Here is an 18,766-nt window from a genome sequence, read left to right on the forward strand (position 1 = left end):
TTATTTGGGTGGACATGGGCAGGTGGGGAAAGGAATAGAAATGGATACCTCGGAGCCAGAGAGATAGCGTGGAGGCAAGGCATTTGCCTTGCATGCAGAACTGCGGTTTGAATCCCGGCATCCCATATGATCCTCGGAGCCTGCCAGGAGCGATTTCTGAGCGTAGAGCCAGGAGAAACCCCTGAGCGCTGCCGGGTGTGACCCCAAAACCAAAAAGAATAAAAATGGATACCTCATGAGTGTTGCAAGGTTAGCAAATGGAGGTTATAGTGGTGGGCACATTGAAACACAAAACCTCACTCTGCGTTACTGTACCCCAATTACCACAGACCTGTAATAAAGATGAGGCTGCTTCTGTGTCCCTTGCAGCCTCCCCTTTCCATCACCCCCCTCTCTAATGAGTGTGTGTGTGGGAGAAGCCATTATCTGATATGCCTGAGGAAACATGCAAGTCACCTGCTTAAGGACTACGTAGTCGGTGGCAAAGGTGGGCTAAGAACACACCCCAGCAGGAAGTGCTGTGTATCCTATGTTCCTGCCATCAAGGAGTTGGGGGAGCGATGCTAAGTGAACCTGGCTCCTCTTGAGCCAGGCCTGCCTGGTATGGGGGTGGGGGGAATCTGGATTGACTCCAGCCACAAAACCTTTGCCCCTAAATTGCCAAGCCCCAAAGCCCCAGGTCAGTGTTGTAGTCCTGCAGCATCAGTCTGGGCCATAGCTGGCCTCTAAACCGCGCCTCTTCCCAGGAAACAGGGGGCGGGCTCTGAGCATCTAGACACGCCCCCTTCTAGATTTCCTCCCAACCCAGTTTCGCCAACTACTCCACCCCCAGCTGGGAGGCAGGGAGGGGCCCCAGCAGCTGCATCATTCCGCCTGGCACCGGCTCTGGGGCTATTACTGGGGCCATTACCAGACGCCTCCCCATCGATCTGGCTCTGCTAAGTACTGCTGATTCAGAAGTGTGGTGGGAGCTTCTGGGGGAGGAGTCCATGAAGAAGGTGGGGAGAATTGGCCACACTCCCTGCCACCCCCATTTTCTAGAAGACGTGATTGAGACCCAACCAGCTTTGGAAGAGGAGGAGTCTCCCACGGGTCCTTCTCGGGCTGCCCTAGGGGAGGGGGCTCCAGGAGGCACCAAGCCCCTCCCTGTTTTGCTCACTCCCTTCGGGAAAGCTCAGAGGGGCGGGGAGAGCCAGAGGAGGCGGCGAACTCGGGCTGCTCTGCAGAGGGGGGAAGGAGCTCCGGGGTACCACCCCCCCCCGCCCAGGCCCACCGCTGTTTCCGCTGCGGCTGAAGGGGACACAGGTGAGGATCGCCCCAAGGGGTGGGGGAGGGAGTCCCCACCCAGACCCCATGCCCTAGCTTGTCCAGCTGGGGTTCCCAGTGGTCCTGCTGGACCTTGTCCTTCCATAACCTCCTTCCCCGGACCCAGCCCACGCACCCCTTGCCTGTGCTGCCTCTTCGGGGTCTGCCTGTGTTTGATTTTCTTCCTCCTGCCACTGAGCTGCCCGAGGCTGCTGCTGCGCTGTCCAACTGTACACCGACCGCCAGCCCCCGAGGTGTGGTTTTCCCCAGACCAGCCCCCAGTGGTGGGATTCAGTCTTATCTCAGCTTCCCCACTAGCCCCTCTCACAACTCCCCAAACTCCCCAGTCCATTTTTGTCCTCTCCTCTTTTTAGTTTAAAAATCTAGAAAAACATCCTCTGGGTGTCCTGGGGAACTTCCTTGCAGCCCTTGGGATCCCCCCAGGCGCCTGTCCTCTATCTGGAGTCCTTGTGAATGTGGACCAGGTGTGATAACCCCCCTTATACACACACCGACACACACACCGACACACACACACACACACACACACACACACACACACACACACACACCGGCCTTCTATGAAATACATTCCAGCAATTCTTTGCCCCTTTAGATACTCCTAGACGCGCGCACTAGAGGCCCCACCACTCCTTCTTGTCCCAGAAGTCCTATAAGTGTAGACACTTCCCTCCAAGCTATTCTTGGCTGTTCTAGACACCTCCAAGGCACCTCGCAGCCTCTTTACAACCTCCTGGCCAACCAACCTGGATGCATCACCTTTTTTTTTTTTTGGTTTTCGGGACACACCCGATGATGCTCAGGGGTTACTCCTGGCTGTGCGCTCAGAAATCACTCCTGGCTTGGGGGAACCATATGGGATGCCAGGAATTGAACCCAGGTCTGTCCTGGATCAGCTGTGTGCAAGTCAAACACCCTACCGCTGTCCTAGCGCTCTGGCCCCTGCATCACCTCCTTTTCTAGATCCAAGAGAGGAGGGGCTCCAACCCCTTAATCTACTTAGAAATTTTGAGGGTGGGGACTAGGAGGAGCCCAGTGGTGGCATTATTCTTCCGTTTTGGTTCCCCCAGACGCTGCACCTCTCAGATACCTCCAGCCCCAGTTCTAGCCTCTCTGGATGTCCTTTTCCCCTCTTTTCCCCCCCTCCCTCAAACGGGTTTCAAGTTTTCTTGCTCTCAGAATTCTTGAGAGTGAGAGATTAGTGGCCCTCAGAGCCTTCCCTTCCAGACATCTCTGTGGTACCTAGTGACAATTCTAAAATCACCTATTTTCCCCACCCTCGCTGGGATCTTTCCAGGCTCCCCTAGACATCCGTTTCCTGCTCCTCTTCCAGTCCCTTAGTCCCTTTAGTGCTTCTCGAGATGTCCCTCAGGTCCCCATCCTCAAGCCCTCTAAATAACCCTCCCCATCCCTGCCTGTGTGTATAGTTCCTCCTCCTGGTTCCAGCTTCTTTAGACCACCGGTTTCCTTGTGCGAGCGGCCCAAGGCCTCTCCAAGCTCCCACCATTCTGGAGGCAGCCACATTCTCCTGAAAGGTCCTACTGCCTGTGCGCGGAAGGGGTGCCAGCCAGGCCAACGGGATGGCAGCAGGTGTGGCCACGTGGCTGCCCTTTGCACGGGCGGCCGCCGTTGGCTGGCTGCCCCTAGCTCAGCAGCCCCTGCCGCCTGCTCCGGGGGTGAAGGCTACCCGTGGGGATGAGGTTCTGGTGGTGAATGTCAGCGGCCGGCGCTTTGAGACCTGGAAGAACACCCTAGACCGGTACCCCGATACGCTGCTGGGCAGCTCTGAGAAGGAATTCTTCTATGACGCCGATTTGGGCGAGTACTTCTTTGACCGTGACCCTGACATGTTCCGTCACGTCCTCAATTTCTACCGCACGGGCCTCCTGCACTGCCCGCGGCAGGAGTGTATCCAGGCCTTCGACGAGGAGCTGGCTTTCTACGGCCTGGTCCCCGAGTTCATCGGTGACTGCTGCCTGGAAGAGTACCGGGACCGGAAGAAGGAGAATGCCGAACACCTGGCAGAAGATGAGGAGACCGAGCAGACCAACGACGGGCCAGCGCTGCCCGCAGGCAGCACCCTCCGCCAGCGACTCTGGCGAGCCTTTGAGAACCCTCACACGAGCACTGCAGCCCTGGTCTTCTACTATGTGACTGGCTTCTTCATCGCCGTGTCTGTCATTGCCAATGTGGTGGAGACCATCCCATGCAGAGGGCCCACGCCGCTGCCCTCTGGGGAGCAGCCCTGCGGAGATCGCTTCCCCTTGGCCTTTTTTTGCATGGACACAGCCTGTGTGCTTATATTCACCGGCGAATACCTCCTGCGGCTCTTTGCTGCCCCTAGTCGCTGCCGCTTCCTGCGTAGTGTCATGAGCCTCATTGATGTGGTCGCTATCTTGCCCTACTACATCAGCCTCTTTGTGCCCAAGAAAGACGATGTTTCAGGTGCCTTTGTCACTCTGCGAGTGTTCCGGGTGTTCCGCATCTTCAAATTCTCCAGGCACTCACAGGGCTTGCGGATCCTGGGCTACACACTCAAGAGCTGTGCCTCTGAGCTGGGCTTTCTCCTCTTTTCCCTTACCATGGCCATCATCATCTTCGCCACAGTCATGTTTTATGCAGAGAAGGGCACAGCAAAGACCAACTTCACTAGCATCCCTGCGGCCTTCTGGTATACCATAGTGACCATGACCACCCTTGGGTGAGTGTGGAGCCTGTGTTGGGGCTGGCCTGAGCAGTCACTCTTCACCTCTTTGTAAAATGTAGGTCAGAGAAATGGCCTTTCTTTCAGCTTGAGCTTCAGTTTGCTCATCTGTCGAAACGGAAGGATAAGTGTTAAGAGTGTAGCTCAGTGGCCACTCTTACGACTTGCAAAGATTAAGTCCTGGCTTTGATTCCTGACACCACAGAAACAAGACCTGATGCCAACTTAGTAGGTAGTGAGATGGCAGGTATATATCCAACCTGGGTTCAATCCTCGGTACCACATGTGATCCCCCAAACTCCACCAAGAGTGATTCATGAGTTGCAGAGCCAAGAGTAAGCTTTCAACACTACTGAGTGAGGTCTAAAAACAAAAAAGACAAAAAAAAACACCAAAGCACCCAAACAAGTGGAGGAATTGAACTAATATCCAGATCCCTTCCAGCTCTCACAATGCCTTGATTCTCCTAGTCTGAAGCCTCAGGTTTAAGAATTATCTCATTTGGGGCCGGAACAATAGCACAATGGGTAGGCCACTTGCCTTGAATGTGGCCAACCTAGTTTCTATCTCTGACATATATGGTCCCCCAAGCATGCCAGGAGTAATTTCTTTTCTTTTTTTGGGGGGGGGTCACACCCGGTAGCTCAGGGGTTACTCCTGGCTCCATGCTCAGAAATCACTCCTGGCAGGGGACCATATGGGATGCCGGGATTTGAACCACCGTCCTTCTGCATGCAAGGCAAATATGCTACCTCCATGTTATCTCTCCGGCCCCAGGAGTAATTTCTGAACTCAGAGCCAGGAGTAACCCCTGAGAGCTCCCTGATGTGGCTCAACAAACCCCACCCCAAGTGAATTATCTCATTTGATTAACTTTGTCTTAAAATGACCAACAAGTATGTCTTCATAATCTAAGGGAGGTTTTGATGATTTTGTGAAAGGTCTCTGAATGTTTCTGGTGCAGGATACATAAGTATTGATGGGAGCCTGAGCGAAAGTAGTGCCTTGCACTTGGCCAACCCAGGTTTAATCCCTGGCACCTGATATAGTCCCCTGAGCCCACTAGGAGCACAGAGCCCAAAGTAGGCCCTGAGTATGGCCCTGTGTGGCCCCAAAACAAACAAACAAAAAGGGATAAATAGATATTGACTTTATCACTCAATTCATTGTCTTGAGGACCCACATCCTGGAACATTCTAGAATTATTTGCTGTGAAGTTATCACCGGCTTTATGATTCCTAATGTTCCACATCACAAGATATTTCTGTCTTTTTAAAAATGGTCAGTTCTTGGGGCCGGAGAGATAGCATGGAGGTAAGGCGTTTGCCTTTCATGCAGGAGGTCATGGGTTCGAATCCCGGCGCCCCATATGGTCCCCTGTGCCTGCCAGGAGCAATTTCTGAGCCTGGAGCCAGAAATAACCCCTGAGCACTGCCGGGTGTGACCCAAAAACCACAAAAAAAATTGTCAGTTCTTGAGAAGAAAGACATGGGTGGAGGGCCCGGAGTGATAGTGCAGTGGTAGGGCATTTCATTTACCTTGCACACAACTGATCCAGGACAGACCTGGTTCAATCCCTGGCTTCCCTATGGTCCTCCAAACCAGGAGTGATTTCTGAATACAGAGCCAGGAGTAGCCCCTGAGTGTCACCAGGTGTGGCCCCAAAACAAAACAAACAAACAAACAAACAAAAATGACATGGCTGGAATAAGAGTATTAAATGAAATTACCAAACCAATATTTTGTTTCTGAGACACAGATAATTGTGCTTGGGGACCATGGGTGTAAAATCACCCCATGCACTGTATCTCCAAGCCCAGGTGAACGAGTCTGAATCAGGGTCTCACAAGAAATAATCCAGACTAGGCTGAGTGAAACACATGTAGTCTTCTACCTACTATGGAGCTCGATGACTGCCAGCACTACCGTTTTTATTGAGTACAGAGATCATTCATGGGTGGGAAAGAAAACCCACCAAGGTTTGCAAGTAGGACAATCTTTGTTTTGGGTTGAAACCAAGTTGTAAAAAAACAGATACAAAAAAAAACAGGAATAAACTTTGTTTTAGGTAAAATAAAGTGTAACCCAACAGATGGGTATCCAAGTTTGAACACAGGTCCCCCACATGCAGAAAGCATGTACTCCAGTTGTCTATTCCAACTACTATAATCTTTTCCCAAATCCCCCTACTTGAGATCAGACACATAGTTATGTTCAGTATCTGTTGAATAGATGGGCAGGGCTTTTCAGTCCTTTAATAGAGGTACAGAATTAACTTGAGGTTTTAATAGCCTAGAAATTCATTCTGTTTGGAGGTTTAGGATTGGATTGATGAACAAATAGTAATAATAGAAAAAGTAAAAATAATAAAACAGGATGGAACTAGAATTTTTTTGGTGGCAGGCAACACCTGGCAGTGCTTAGACTCTGTTCAGAGATCATTCTTGGAGGTGCTCAGGTGACAACTGAGCTTTGGGATCAAAGCCTGGTAGGCTTTATGCAAGGCGAGCACCTTATTTGCTGTCCTCTCTGTGACCCAGAGCTGGATATTTTGATGGCTTTTTGCCCTATTCAGTTCTCACCACAAGCCTGAAAAGGATGGATAGCTGCAGCTCATATCTTGCAGTTCAAGACATAATCTGAGATGACACAGCATAGAACCAAGTTGGATGGACTTTTTTTTTTTAGTTTTTGGGACACATTGAATGATGATCAGTGATTACTCCTGTTTCTGCACTCAGAAATTACTCCTGGGCCGGAGAGATAGCATGGAGGTAGGCGTTTGCCTTGCATGCAGAAGGACGGTGGTTCGAATCCCGGCTTCCCCTAGGGTCCCCAGAGACTGCCAGGAGAAATTTCTGAGCAGAGATCCAGGAGTAACCCCTGAGCACTGCTGGGTGTGACTCAAAACCAAAAACCAAAAAAAAAAAAAAGGTTACTCCTGGTGGTTCTCAGTCAACCATATGATATGCCAGGGATAGAACCCAGATCTGGTGTATGCAAGGCACATGCATTATTTACTGTACTATCTCTCCAGCCCAATAGAGAAATTTTGTAATGAGATAAAATAAAGTCAGATGAGCCATTCCGGTAGGCTAAAGAGCAAGGGCCAGCCTGAGAAGAGGTCTGAAAGCTGTAGTCAACACACTTGGTGTTTCTGTGGAAGACTTTTACAGATCTTCTGCTTAGAAAAAGTGGATTATATGATTCCAGGCATCTGAGTCAGTGAAACGTCTTTGAGCTTTGTGTGTTCCTGCTGTGAAACTACTTGGGAAGGTTGTGTCTACTGGGACCAGAGCCATAATATAGTGGTTAGAGTGCTTGCTTTGCATGCAGATGACCCAGGTTTGATCCTAGCACCATACATGGTATCCTGAGCCCTGCTAGGAGTGATCCCTGGGCTCAAAGCCAGGAATAAGCACTGAATACCTCTGGGTATATCCCAAACTTCCTCTACCTCACCTTCAATACAAGCTTGCCTCTGCTTCATCTCCATGGGAGGTGATGACCTGAATAAAGCAAGTTTCAAGGCTCCCCTCCTGCTTTTTCCTAAGACAGTTTCAAGGCTTTACCTAAAAGGTGCAATCAAAATAAATAGAGCTTTGCTCCTGGGTCTCTTGGCTCTTTCAGTTGGGTAGGGGTAGTTGGTTTTCTTCTCCCAGAGGTTATATTCCTGCCTAGATCTTCCTCCTTCTCAGATGCTTAGTGTGTAGTTTGTACGCAGCAGATGGTAGGAACTAAGGGCCAGGTTCATTTCTCATTCAATCTTCAATGATGGCCAGAAAGGTCAACCCTTCATTTTACAGAATAAAATGTTATATTTACAAAATTGAGGCTCAGAGAGTTTGGATTACTGAGACAATTAGGGTTGGATGGAATGGAGGGTGGGGGACTAAGTGGTAGTGAGTATTTGCTTTGACCTTGTCCTACTTTTCTCCTACGCATCACCCCCTGACAGCTATGGAGACATGGTACCCAGCACCATTGCTGGAAAGATTTTTGGATCCATCTGTTCACTCAGTGGTGTTCTGGTCATTGCCCTGCCAGTGCCAGTCATTGTATCCAACTTTAGCCGCATCTACCATCAGAACCAGCGTGCAGACAAGCGCCGAGCCCAGCAGGTAACCACACCTACCCAATGAAGGGCCCCTCTCCCTCCTTGGCCAAGTTTCTCTGGCTTTCCCTGCCTCACCCCTTCTACCTCCTCTCTTGATAGAAAGTGCGCCTGGCAAGGATCCGCTTGGCAAAGAGTGGTACCACCAATGCCTTCCTGCAGTACAAGCAGAATGGGGGCCTTGAGGTAGGTAGAGGATGAGATTGTGATCCTGGTAGTGATGCCTGAAAACCTGAGGAACTGAGACTATCTTTCTGCTCTGTGTAATCTAGGGCAGTGGTAGCAGGGACGAGCAAGTATTGTTCTTTAGAAATCGTTCTGCCTTTGAGCACCAACATCACCACCTGCTTCACTGTCTGGAGAAGACAACGGTGAGGCCTTTGTCTTTTGGTGTAGTTGAGGGAATGGGGGTGTGGCTGACGGAAGGGAAACCCTCTGCTGCTGAGCCTCCTCCGGGGAACAGGTGGGGTGTTAGCATTACTAACTGTGAGCATTAAGTAGGGCTTCCTGAAAGAATGGCCCTAGAACCCAAGGGAGGCAACTGAAAACAACTTCCTGGATCCTGGGATGCTGTGCTCTGTGGCAGAGGATGTGCCTCATAGATGTGGGGCTCTGGGTTCAATCTCAGGCAGAGAGAGGTAGAGTGAGAGTACAGAGACAGAGAGAGTGAGAAAAAAGACAGAGTGAGAGATATATGCAGGCAGACACAGAGATTGGGACAAAAGTAGAAAGAGGGCTTTTAGAGAGAAAGTAGAGAATTGGGCATTTCCTTTTCACACAGCTGACTGAGTTCAATCAATTCCCAACGAAAGCCCTACCGCTGTGCCACTGCTACCTGAGCATTGGTGGGTATGGCTCCAAAACAAAACACAAACACTTGAAACTTATTACATTTCTTTTTTTTTTTAGCTTGGCCCCTCCCCTCACATTTATTTTTTAACTAAATACTTTATTTAAGCATTATGGTTACAAAGTTGTTCATGATTTTGTTTCAGTCATACAATGTATGACTTAAATGGCCCTTTACTAGTACCCATTTCCTGGCACTGACCTCCCCAGTTTTCCTCCTGCCCTCCCCTGTCTGCCTCTAGGATAGACATTTTACTTTTCTCTCTCAATTCCTTTTTATTTTTATTTTTTGGTTTTCAGGCCACAGCCAGTGGTTCTCAGGGGTTACTCCTGGCTCTGCACTCAGAAACCGCTCCTGGCAGGCTCGGGGGACCATATGGGATACCAGAGATCCAACCTGGGTCAGTCCCAGGTGACTGCATGCAAAGCAAATACCCTACCACTGTGAAATTGCTCCAGTATTCCTCCCATTTACTTTTTAGACACAGTAGTGCATCCCCTCACACCTTTCTAAATAAGTTTTACTCAGTAAAAACTATCTTGATTTGGGCCCAGAGAGATAGCACAGCGGCGTTTGCCTTACAAGCAGCCAATCCAGGACCAAAGGTGGTTGGTTCGAATCCCGGTGTCCCATATGGTCCCCTGTGCCTGCCAGGAGCTATTTCTGAGCAGACAGCCAGGAGTAATCCCTGAGCACTGCTGGGTGTGGCCCAAAAACCAAAAAAAAAAAAACTATCTTGATTTGGAGCTATAGATTATTGTACAATGGGTAGGAAATTAGCTTAGCATAAATCTAACATAAGTTTGATTCTCAGCATCTCATATGGTTCCTCAAAAACTGTTAGGAGTAATTCCTGAGTGCAGAGCAAGAAGTAACCACTGAACATCATTGGCTGTGACCCCAAAAACAAACAAAAAAAATCAACCAACCAACCAACCAAACAAAAATCTATCTTGCTTCACAACAAAAAGAAAGATAGGAATAGAGATTAAAGACAGAGACAAGGGCCAGAGAGATAGCACGGAGGTAGGGTGTTTGCCTTGTATGCAGAAGGACGGTGGTTCGAATCCCGGCATCCCATATGATCCCCCAAGCCTGCCAGGAGTGATTTCTGAGCGTAGAGCCAGGAATAACCCCTGAGTGCTGCCGAGTGTGACCCCCCAAAAAAGACAGAGACAGTGAGAGATAGAGTGAGTGTGAGAGACAGAGGAAAAGGGAGACCAACATACAGAGACAGAGAGAAACTTCTAGAAACTGCTTGTACCAAGACTTAGTGCCAGGTCTCAGCTGTTGTTCTGACTACACCTTGTTTCTGCCCACAGTGCCACGAGTTTGCAGATGAGTTAACCTATAGTGAGACCTTGGGCACTATGTCACTGGGTGGCCGCACTAGCCGCAGCACCTCTGTGTCTTCTCAGCCCATGGGGCCTGGCAGCCTGCTTGCCTATTGCTGCCCCCGTAGGGCCAGACGCCGTGCCATCCGCCTTGCCAACTCCACCGCCTCAGTCAGTCGTGGCAGTATGCAGGAGCTGGACACAATGGCAGGGCTGCAGAGAAGCCCTGTGCCTCAGAGGTAAGTCCTCACCCACCCTGCTGGGCCCTTCTGGGATAAGCATAGAGCTTGACTGAAGGACTGGAATGTTAGGACTCCCAGAGACAAACTAAAGCTCAGACCAAGGGCTGGAATCAGAGGACAGGGGCTAAGGCACTGTCATAACAAACCACGGTTTGATTCCTAGCACTGCATAGGGGCCTCCGGGTGCAGCCCTAGAAGTCTCCACGCACTACTGAACATAATGGACATACTCCAAGTACCACCAGTGTGGCCCAGTGAATTCCCCATACTATAATAAGACTGCAATGGCATGGCATTATTAGGCACTTGTATTAAGCCAGAGACCCAATTGTCTAAGAATCATAAGGACAGTTCCCCGAACATACTGCTTGGGAAACTCCTCTCTGCCTAAAGAGTGCTAGAGGGGTAGATAGTTCAATAGGATGAACACATACTGGTCGATTGGGTTCTATCCCCAGCACAGCATGTATTCCCCAAACACAGATGTAGGAGCACCCCCAGCACAGATCTGGAAATGGCTCTTGAGCATTGTTGCATGTGCCCCCCCCCAAACCAAAATAATATGTAGAAACTCAGACCCAACTGCTGTAGGCGGCTTCTGTCCCACAGCACCAGTGTGATTTCAATGAGTCCACTTCAGGGAGAGTAGGTTGCCCAGGCCAGCATATGGAATGATATTGAAGTATGGGGACTCACATCTGTGCTCAAGGATCACTCCTGGTAGGCTCAGCGAACCATATGGGGTGATGGGGATTGAACATGGGTTGGATGCATGCAAGGCAAATGCTCTACCTGCTGTATATTGTTGCTCTGACCCTGAAAATTCAAATCCTTGAGTGACTTTATTTTATTTTTTTATTTTTGGTCACTCATGGCAGCACTCAGGGTTTACTCCTGGCTCTATGCTCAGAAATCGCTTCTGGTAGGCTCGGGGGACCATATGGGATGCTGGGTTTCGAACCACCGACCTTCTGCATGCAAGGCAAATGCTTTACTTCCATGCTATCTCTCTGGCCCAGAGTGACTTTATTTTTGTTTTTATTTTCTCCACACCCAATAGTGCTTGAGGCTTATTCCTGATTCTGTGCTCAGAGATCACATCTAGTGCTTGTCAGGGATTATATTGGTTACTGGGGGTTGAACCTGGGCACATGCAAGACAATGCACTGTATGCTGTATTATCTCTCCAGCCTTTTCATAATATCAACAGACATTTATTGAGCACCTACTACATACAATTTGGATACAGCACTGAATAGGCAGCAGTATTTTCTGACCTCTAGAACTCTTATTCTAGCCAGATGACTCATTGAATAAACAAAGAAAGATGATGTAGAGTATTAATTGTGAAGAAGAAAAAGAAATTAAGGAAGATAGATAGTGGAGAAGAAAAAAGAAATCAAGGAAGGACAGAGTGGGCAAGAGTGGGGTAATGCTTCTATTCTAATGGTGTGGTCAAGGGGGGCTTTGTTGAGGTAACATCATAGCCAAGGGAGTTAGTGCTGTGGGGAGAGGGAAAACTTACTGAGAAGTGCACATAGTCTGAGCAAGGGTGGAAGATGGAAACATGTGCTTTGGGACAGACCAAAGAAACCCCAGGGGCAGCTGCTGCCAGGAGAGTAGAATGGGGGTGGAGGAGGGATAAACTGAGGAAGAACCAGGACCACATGGCATGGTTCTTAGTAGAAGCTATTATTGTAAGGATTTGGGCATTCCAAAGAGTAATTATGAAAGTTAATAATACTTTGCCTAGAGGCCGAAGCGATAGCACAGTGATAGGGCATTTGCCTTGCACACAGCTGACCCAGGATGGATCTAGGTTTGATTCCTGACGTCCCTTATAGACCCCCGAGCCAGGAGCGATTTCTGTGTGCATAGCTAGGAATAACCCCTGAGCATCACTGGGTGTGGCCCAAACCCACCTCCAAATAATACTTTGCCTATATACTTTATTTTATTTATTTATTTTTTTATTTTTATTTATTTATTTTTGCTTTTATTTTGGGTCACACCGGTAGTGCTCAGGGGTAACTCCTGGCTCTGCGCTCAGAAATCTCACCTGGCAGGCTTGGGGGACCATATGGGATGTTGGGAATCGAACTGGGGTCCATCCTGGTTTGGCCGCGTGTAAGGCAAACGCTCTACCACTGTGCTGTCTCTCCAGGCCCACTTTATTTTATTTTATTTTATTTTATTCATTTACTTTTGGCTTTTTTGTTTTGGTTTTTGGTTTTTTTGTTTGTTTGTTTGTTTATGGGTCACACCCGGCAGTACCCAGGGGTTACTCCTGGCTCTACACTCAGAAATTGCTCCTGGCAGGCTCAGGGGATCATATGGGATGCCGAGATTCAAACCACCCCACCATCCTTCTGCATGCAAGGCATACACCCTACCGCTGTGCTATCTCTCTGGCCCATTTTTTTAGTTTTTTTTTTTAATTTTATTTTTGCTTGTCTTTTGGGCCACACCTGGCAGTACTCAGAGATTACTCCTGGCTTTACACTCAGAAATCACTCCTGGCAGTGCTTGGAGACCATATGGGATATCAGGTATTCGAACCCGGGTCTGCTGTGTGCAAGGCCAATTCTCTATTTGCTGTGTTATCACTCCAGCTCTATCCTGTATACTTTATATACCAGGCATTTTGTACCCTTTATTAACTCACCTGACAACCCCAGAAAACAGGAAATAATATTATCCATATGCTCCCTATGAGAAGAAAGATAGATTTAGCTGGACTTGCAGCGTAATGATAGTACAGCTGATAGGGAGCGTGACTTGCTTGTGGCCCAACTGGGTTTGATCCCTGGCATCCCATGCAGTCACCTGAGCATTTCCAGGAGTGATGCCTGAGTGCAGAGCAGGGAGAAAGCCCTGAGCACCGCTGTGCATGGCCCCCAAACCATAGAAATAAAGAGAGAGAAGAGAAGGAAGGCAGGGTATAAGAGAAGAAGGAATGAAGGAAGGAAGTAGGTTGATTTAATGGTGCTCAAAGGGGGTCAAGGGGCTGGAGCAATAGCACAGTGATAGTCCCTTTGCCTTGCATGCAGCCGACCTGGGACGGACTCAGGTTCGATTTCTGGCATTCCATATGAACCCCTGAGCCTGCCAGGAGAGATTTCTGAGTGCAGAGCCAGGAGTAACTCCTAAGTATTGCCAGGTATAGCCAACAACCAAAACAAGGGGGAGGATCAAGAGTCCAGCCCAACGGTGGCGCTGGAGGTAAGGTGTCTGCCTTGCCTGCGCTAGCCTAGGACGGACCGCGGTTCGATCCCCCGGCGTCCCATATGGTCCCCCAAGAAGCCAGGAGCAACTTCTGAGCGCATAGCCAGGAGTAACCCCTGAGTGTCACAGGGTGTGGCCCAAAAACCAAAAAAAAAAAAAAAGAGTCTAGCCCAAGACTATTTAACTGTAAAGACTTTGTCTTATACCACCATAATTGAGGATGCAGGGAAAGCAAGCATTTTGCAGCCCTTAGTAGGTGCTCAATAAATTTTCTGATTGCAGTTACAAGTGCACAAGTTTGATTGTTTTTTGGAGTGGGATGATTGGAGCCACTCCTGGTAGTGCTAGTGAACCTTGAGATACTGGGATGAAACAGGGGTTAGTCACAAGAAAGGAGGTGCCTTACTTGCTGTACCTTCTGGCTCTCAGTAACAAGAAGGAAGGAAGGAAGGAAGGAAGGGAGGGAGGGAGGGAGGGAGCTAGCTTACCTCCAACTGTCAGTGATTTATTTGGGGAGTGGCCACACCCTGCTATGTTCTGGGCTTACTACTGACTCTATACTTAGTGGTGACTCCTGGCAGTACTCAGAGCACTGGTGCACAGGATTGAACCTGGGTAGGCCACATGCAAGGCAAGTATCTTACCCCGTGTACTATCTTGCCAGTCCCTCCATGTCTTTTTATGTGGAAAGACACCATGACTTGCAAAGCATTTGGAGGTAATGACAGTTGTCACAGTCAAGTATGCTCAGAACTTATTCCAGGCTCTGTTCTTGGGAATTATACCTGATGGTATTTGGGGGCTATATTTGGTGTTAGGGCTCAAACTCAGTTCTGAATTTGCTGAATTTGTTTTGCTGAATGCAAGACAAATGTCCTATCTGCTATACTATTTCTTTTGTTCCTACAAGGTTTTTTATAAAGTGTTTTTTTGGGGGGGAGGCCACACCCATTTGACACTCAGGGGTTACTCCTGGCTATGTGCTCAGAAATCGCTCCTGGCTTGGGGGGACCATATAGGATGCTGGGGGATTGAACCATGGTTTGTCCTAGGCCAGTGGTCGGCAGCCTGAGGCTCGTGAGCCACATGTTGCTCTTTACACTTTTTTTCTTTGTTTGTTTTTGGGCCACACCCTGGCTATGCACTCAGAAGTTGCTCCTGGCTTCTTGGGGGACCATATGGGACGCCGGGGATTGAACCGCGGTCCGTCCTAGGCTAGCGCAGGCAAGGCAGGCACCTTACCTCCAGCGCCACTGCCCGGCCCCACTCTTTACACTTTTAATTTGGCTCTTCTGTGTGCCTCGTGGCTGTTCCAGGAGTCAAGACTCTGTTCCTAGCCTCTGTCAGTGTGCGTCCTGTGTGGCTCTCAAAATAAATTTCAATCGTGGTTTTGGCGAAATTTGGCTCAGTTGAAAAAAGGTTGCTGACCACTGTCCTAGGCTAACACTTGCAAGGCAGATGCCTTACCTCTAGCGCTACCGCTCAGGCCCCAATGAATCTTGTTTTATGTTTGTTTGTTTGTTTTTTTTTTTTTGGTTTTTGGGCCACACCCTGTGACGCTCAGGGGTTACTCCTGGCTATGCGCTCAGAAGTTGCTCCTGGCTTCTTGGGGGACCATATGGGACGCCGGGGGATCGAACCGCGGTCCATCCTAGGCTAGCGCAGGCAAGGCAGGCACCTTACCTCCAGCGCCACCGCCCGGCCCCGTTTGTTTTGTTTTGTGTTGTTTTTTGGGGGGCCACATCCATTGATGCTCAGGTGTTACTCCTGGCTATGCACTCAGAAATCGCTCCTGGCTTGGGGAGACCATATGAAACCCTGGGGGATCGAACTGTGGTCCGTCCTAGGCTAATGCTTGCAAGGCAGATGCCTTACCTCTAACGCCACAGCTCTGATCCCTGTCCCTACAAGGTTTTTAATAACAGTTCCAGGTATTCAGTGTTCCAACTGCAATACCCCCAATATACTTTCTGCATCCCTGCACCAATGACCCTGAATCTTTCCCTCTCTTTACCATACCTCCTTGGTTTTGGACCACACTCCTATTGGGCTCAAGGCTTACTCCTTTTTCACTTTATTTTATTTTATTTTATTTTGGTTTTTGGGCCACACCCAGTGTTGCTCAGGGGTTACTCCTGGCTGTCTGCTCAGATATAGCTCCTGGCAGGCACAGGGGACCATATGGGACACCGGGATACAAACCAACCACCTTTGGTCCTGGATCGGCTGCTTGCAAGGCAAACGCCGCTGTACTATCTCTCCGGGCTCAAGGGTTACTCCTATCTTTGCTTTCTAGGATTGCTCCTGGTGAGTTCATGAAATTCCAAGTATTTAACCTAGATTAGCCACATGCAAGGCAAACAACTTATCTGCTGTACTCTCTCCATCCCTCATCTTTCCACTCTTATCCACAGCCGTTCAAGCCTCAATGCTAAACTCCATGACTGTCTTGATCTGAACTGCGACAACCGGGACTTTGTGGCCGCTATCATCAGTATCCCGACCCCTCCTGCCAACACTCTGGAGGAGAACCAGCCTTCCTCCCCTGGAGCTGGAGGCAGGGCCAGGAGCACCCTCAGGAGCTCCAGCTTGGATACCCCTTGCCTTCTGAATGAGACTGTTAAAATCTCTTCCCTGTAAGGGGCAAACCAACCTCCCAGAGGGCTTTCTTCTTTCTGTTCTGAGAGACTCCTTTCCAAAGCCATATTTTGGGGGAGGCAAAGAGAGGCAGGGTGGGACCCCTTCTACTCCCCCATACAATGGAGTTTTATCAGAGGAGGTGGTCATCTAATGGGGAAGTTTCTGGGTGAGAGAAACTTCTCCCAGCCTCAATGACCAGATATGCACTCAAGGACTGGGCTTTCTCTGTACTCTAGCCTCCTGGCTTAGCAGATTGGCTCTGGCCCCTCTTCTTTGGCTGGTATCCTGCATGTTCCTCCCTGTGGGTTGTGGAGGCTTAGGGGTGCAGAGAACTGACAACTCTGACCTGGCCTTTGGAGAGGTTCCCACCCTCCACCAGGCCTTACATTTCCCAGATTCCAAAGCTTGGATTGCAACCCCGAATTCCATGGGCCGTGGATCTCAGCAGTAACCTGCCACCTCCAACCTGAACTGAGGTATCAGGCTGTCTTTCCCAACACATACAATAGCACAACAACCACCTCATTCCCTTGCTGCTGAAAATGGGTTCCTTGAATCCCAACCTCTTTCTGGGCTCTTAGCAAACTCTAGCAATAGCAGCTGCTGCCATGACATTATTCAAAGCCTTTGCCCAGTTTGCTATGGTCTTTATATCTGCCCTAATCAGAGGCACCATGTCTTACTCTTATCCCCTCCCAGTTTTGCTTCATGGCTGGGTTGGGCCAGAGTCTGGACTTACTGTGATAAGAACCTGGCAAGCTAGGTATTAGGTACTAGCTAGGTACTATTACTAGGTAGACTGTATTTGGAAATCAGAGGCTTATGCCATATTGTTAGGCAGGAGTTAAGAAGTGTCAAAGGCTAAGGGCTTAGCTTGTTCTTGAATCCAAGGAGTTGGAAGGGGCAGGACAAACTTACTGGTCACCTCCCTCTCCCCCATCAGTCCTATTCACATCTTTCTTCTCTCCCTCTTGGGTCACCTTCCAGAGCCCTATGTCTGTACTCAAGCTGAAATAAAGCATCATCTCAGGTTTCCTGTCCTCTGAACTACCCTCCCCCCCAGCTGGTGGCTGATAAAGCTCTAATTTACATCTGTCAATAAAACTGAGTGGAGAGATGAGGATGAGTTGCTCCTAATTTTATAGGTTTGGGTATAAGGTTGGGCTGGTGAGGGCATAAAATATTGTTTTATTTATTTATTTTGGTTTAAGAGCCACACCCAGCTATGCTCAGGGATCACTCCTTGCAGTGCTTGGAGCATAGGAGACAATTGGGATCAGATATGTAAAAGACAAGTGCCTTACAACTGTACTATTTCTGGGCCCGGAGAGATAGCACAACGGCGTTTGCCTTGCAAGCAGCCGATCCAGGACCAAAGGTGGTTGGTTCGAATCCCGGTGTCCCATATGGTCCCCCGTGCCTGCCAGGCGCTATTTCTGAGCAGACAGCCAGGAGTAACCCCTGAGCACCGCCGGGTATGGCCCAAAAACCAAAAAACAAACAAACAAACAACTGTACTATTTCTACAGACCTAGTAACACTCTGACTCAAATTCCTCTCAATTGTAGAAGGACCAATGAAGCAGCAAGGTTGGTGATGGTTTCTAGAACTTGGGAATCTAAGAATAACAAAAGAGGTGAGGGTTTGGGGGGGACACAACTAACAATGCTCAGGGTATATTCCTGGCTCTTCCCTCTGGAATCACTCCTGGCGGGCCCAGGGGACCATATGGGATGCCAGGGATTGAAGCAGGGTCAACCTTGTACAAGACAAACACACTACCTGCTGTGCCATCTTTCTGGTTTCAACAAAAGAGGTTTAGTTGAAGAACTGAATCCATAACCAACCAGCGAGACTGGCTTAGAAGACTTGATATGTGTCCACTGGACTTTATGTGCTCTAATTCTTTCTCTCAGCAACAGGAAAACAGATCCAGGATAGAATTATACTTGGGTAAATTTTTATTAGCTTGTTTGGGGCCATAACCAGTGGTGATTAAGGCTTACTCAGGAATCACTCCTGTACTAGGTTAAGTTCCATATAAGGCAAATGCCTTATCCACTTTGCTCTCTCTGAATCCTTTAATTTCTTTATTCTCCCTTCCCTTCCTATCTGATGACTGTCTGATAATTGAATGTTGCACTCACACTTGTCTTTGGGAATTGCTTGGTCATGACACTTATTGAGGTGTCTTTAGTTTGTATTTTACTTTTTGGTTTTTGGGTCATATCCAGTTCTACAATAAGGGATCATTCCTGGCTGGTGATAATCACACATTAGGACAATCACTCGGGACTGACCTCGTTCGACCTCATGTAAATCAACTTCCCA

The 18,766-nt window shown here is 48.9% G+C and overlaps 2 protein-coding genes across 4 annotated transcripts in view; one reads left to right on the forward strand and one right to left on the reverse strand.

Moving 5' to 3' along the window:
• The window catches only part of PQBP1 (polyglutamine binding protein 1), a 143,816-nt gene that overhangs the window by 53,442 nt on the left and 71,608 nt on the right, over positions 1 to 18,766 (reverse strand). The gene's annotated exons all lie outside the window — the stretch shown is intronic.
• KCND1 (potassium voltage-gated channel subfamily D member 1) lies at positions 1,271 to 17,555 on the forward strand. 2 transcript variants are annotated; one of them, XM_049767232.1, is made up of 7 exons: positions 1,271 to 1,305; positions 2,754 to 4,027; positions 7,989 to 8,151; positions 8,247 to 8,330; positions 8,417 to 8,515; positions 10,317 to 10,567; positions 16,210 to 17,555. In XM_049767232.1, the coding sequence occupies exons 2-7, from the start codon at positions 2,907 to 2,909 to the stop codon at positions 16,433 to 16,435; spliced, it is 1,944 nt and encodes a 647-aa protein (XP_049623189.1). In that variant the 5' UTR covers positions 1,271 to 1,305; positions 2,754 to 2,906; the 3' UTR covers positions 16,436 to 17,555. The 2 variants fall into 2 exon arrangements, with proteins under 2 accessions (XP_049623189.1, XP_049623188.1); XM_049767231.1 differs by lacking the exon at positions 1,271 to 1,305 and having other exon boundaries at positions 2,496 to 4,027.

Source organism: Suncus etruscus, chromosome X, assembly GCF_024139225.1.
Source record: "Suncus etruscus isolate mSunEtr1 chromosome X, mSunEtr1.pri.cur, whole genome shotgun sequence".
Classification (NCBI taxonomy): Eukaryota; Metazoa; Chordata; class Mammalia; order Eulipotyphla; family Soricidae; genus Suncus; species Suncus etruscus.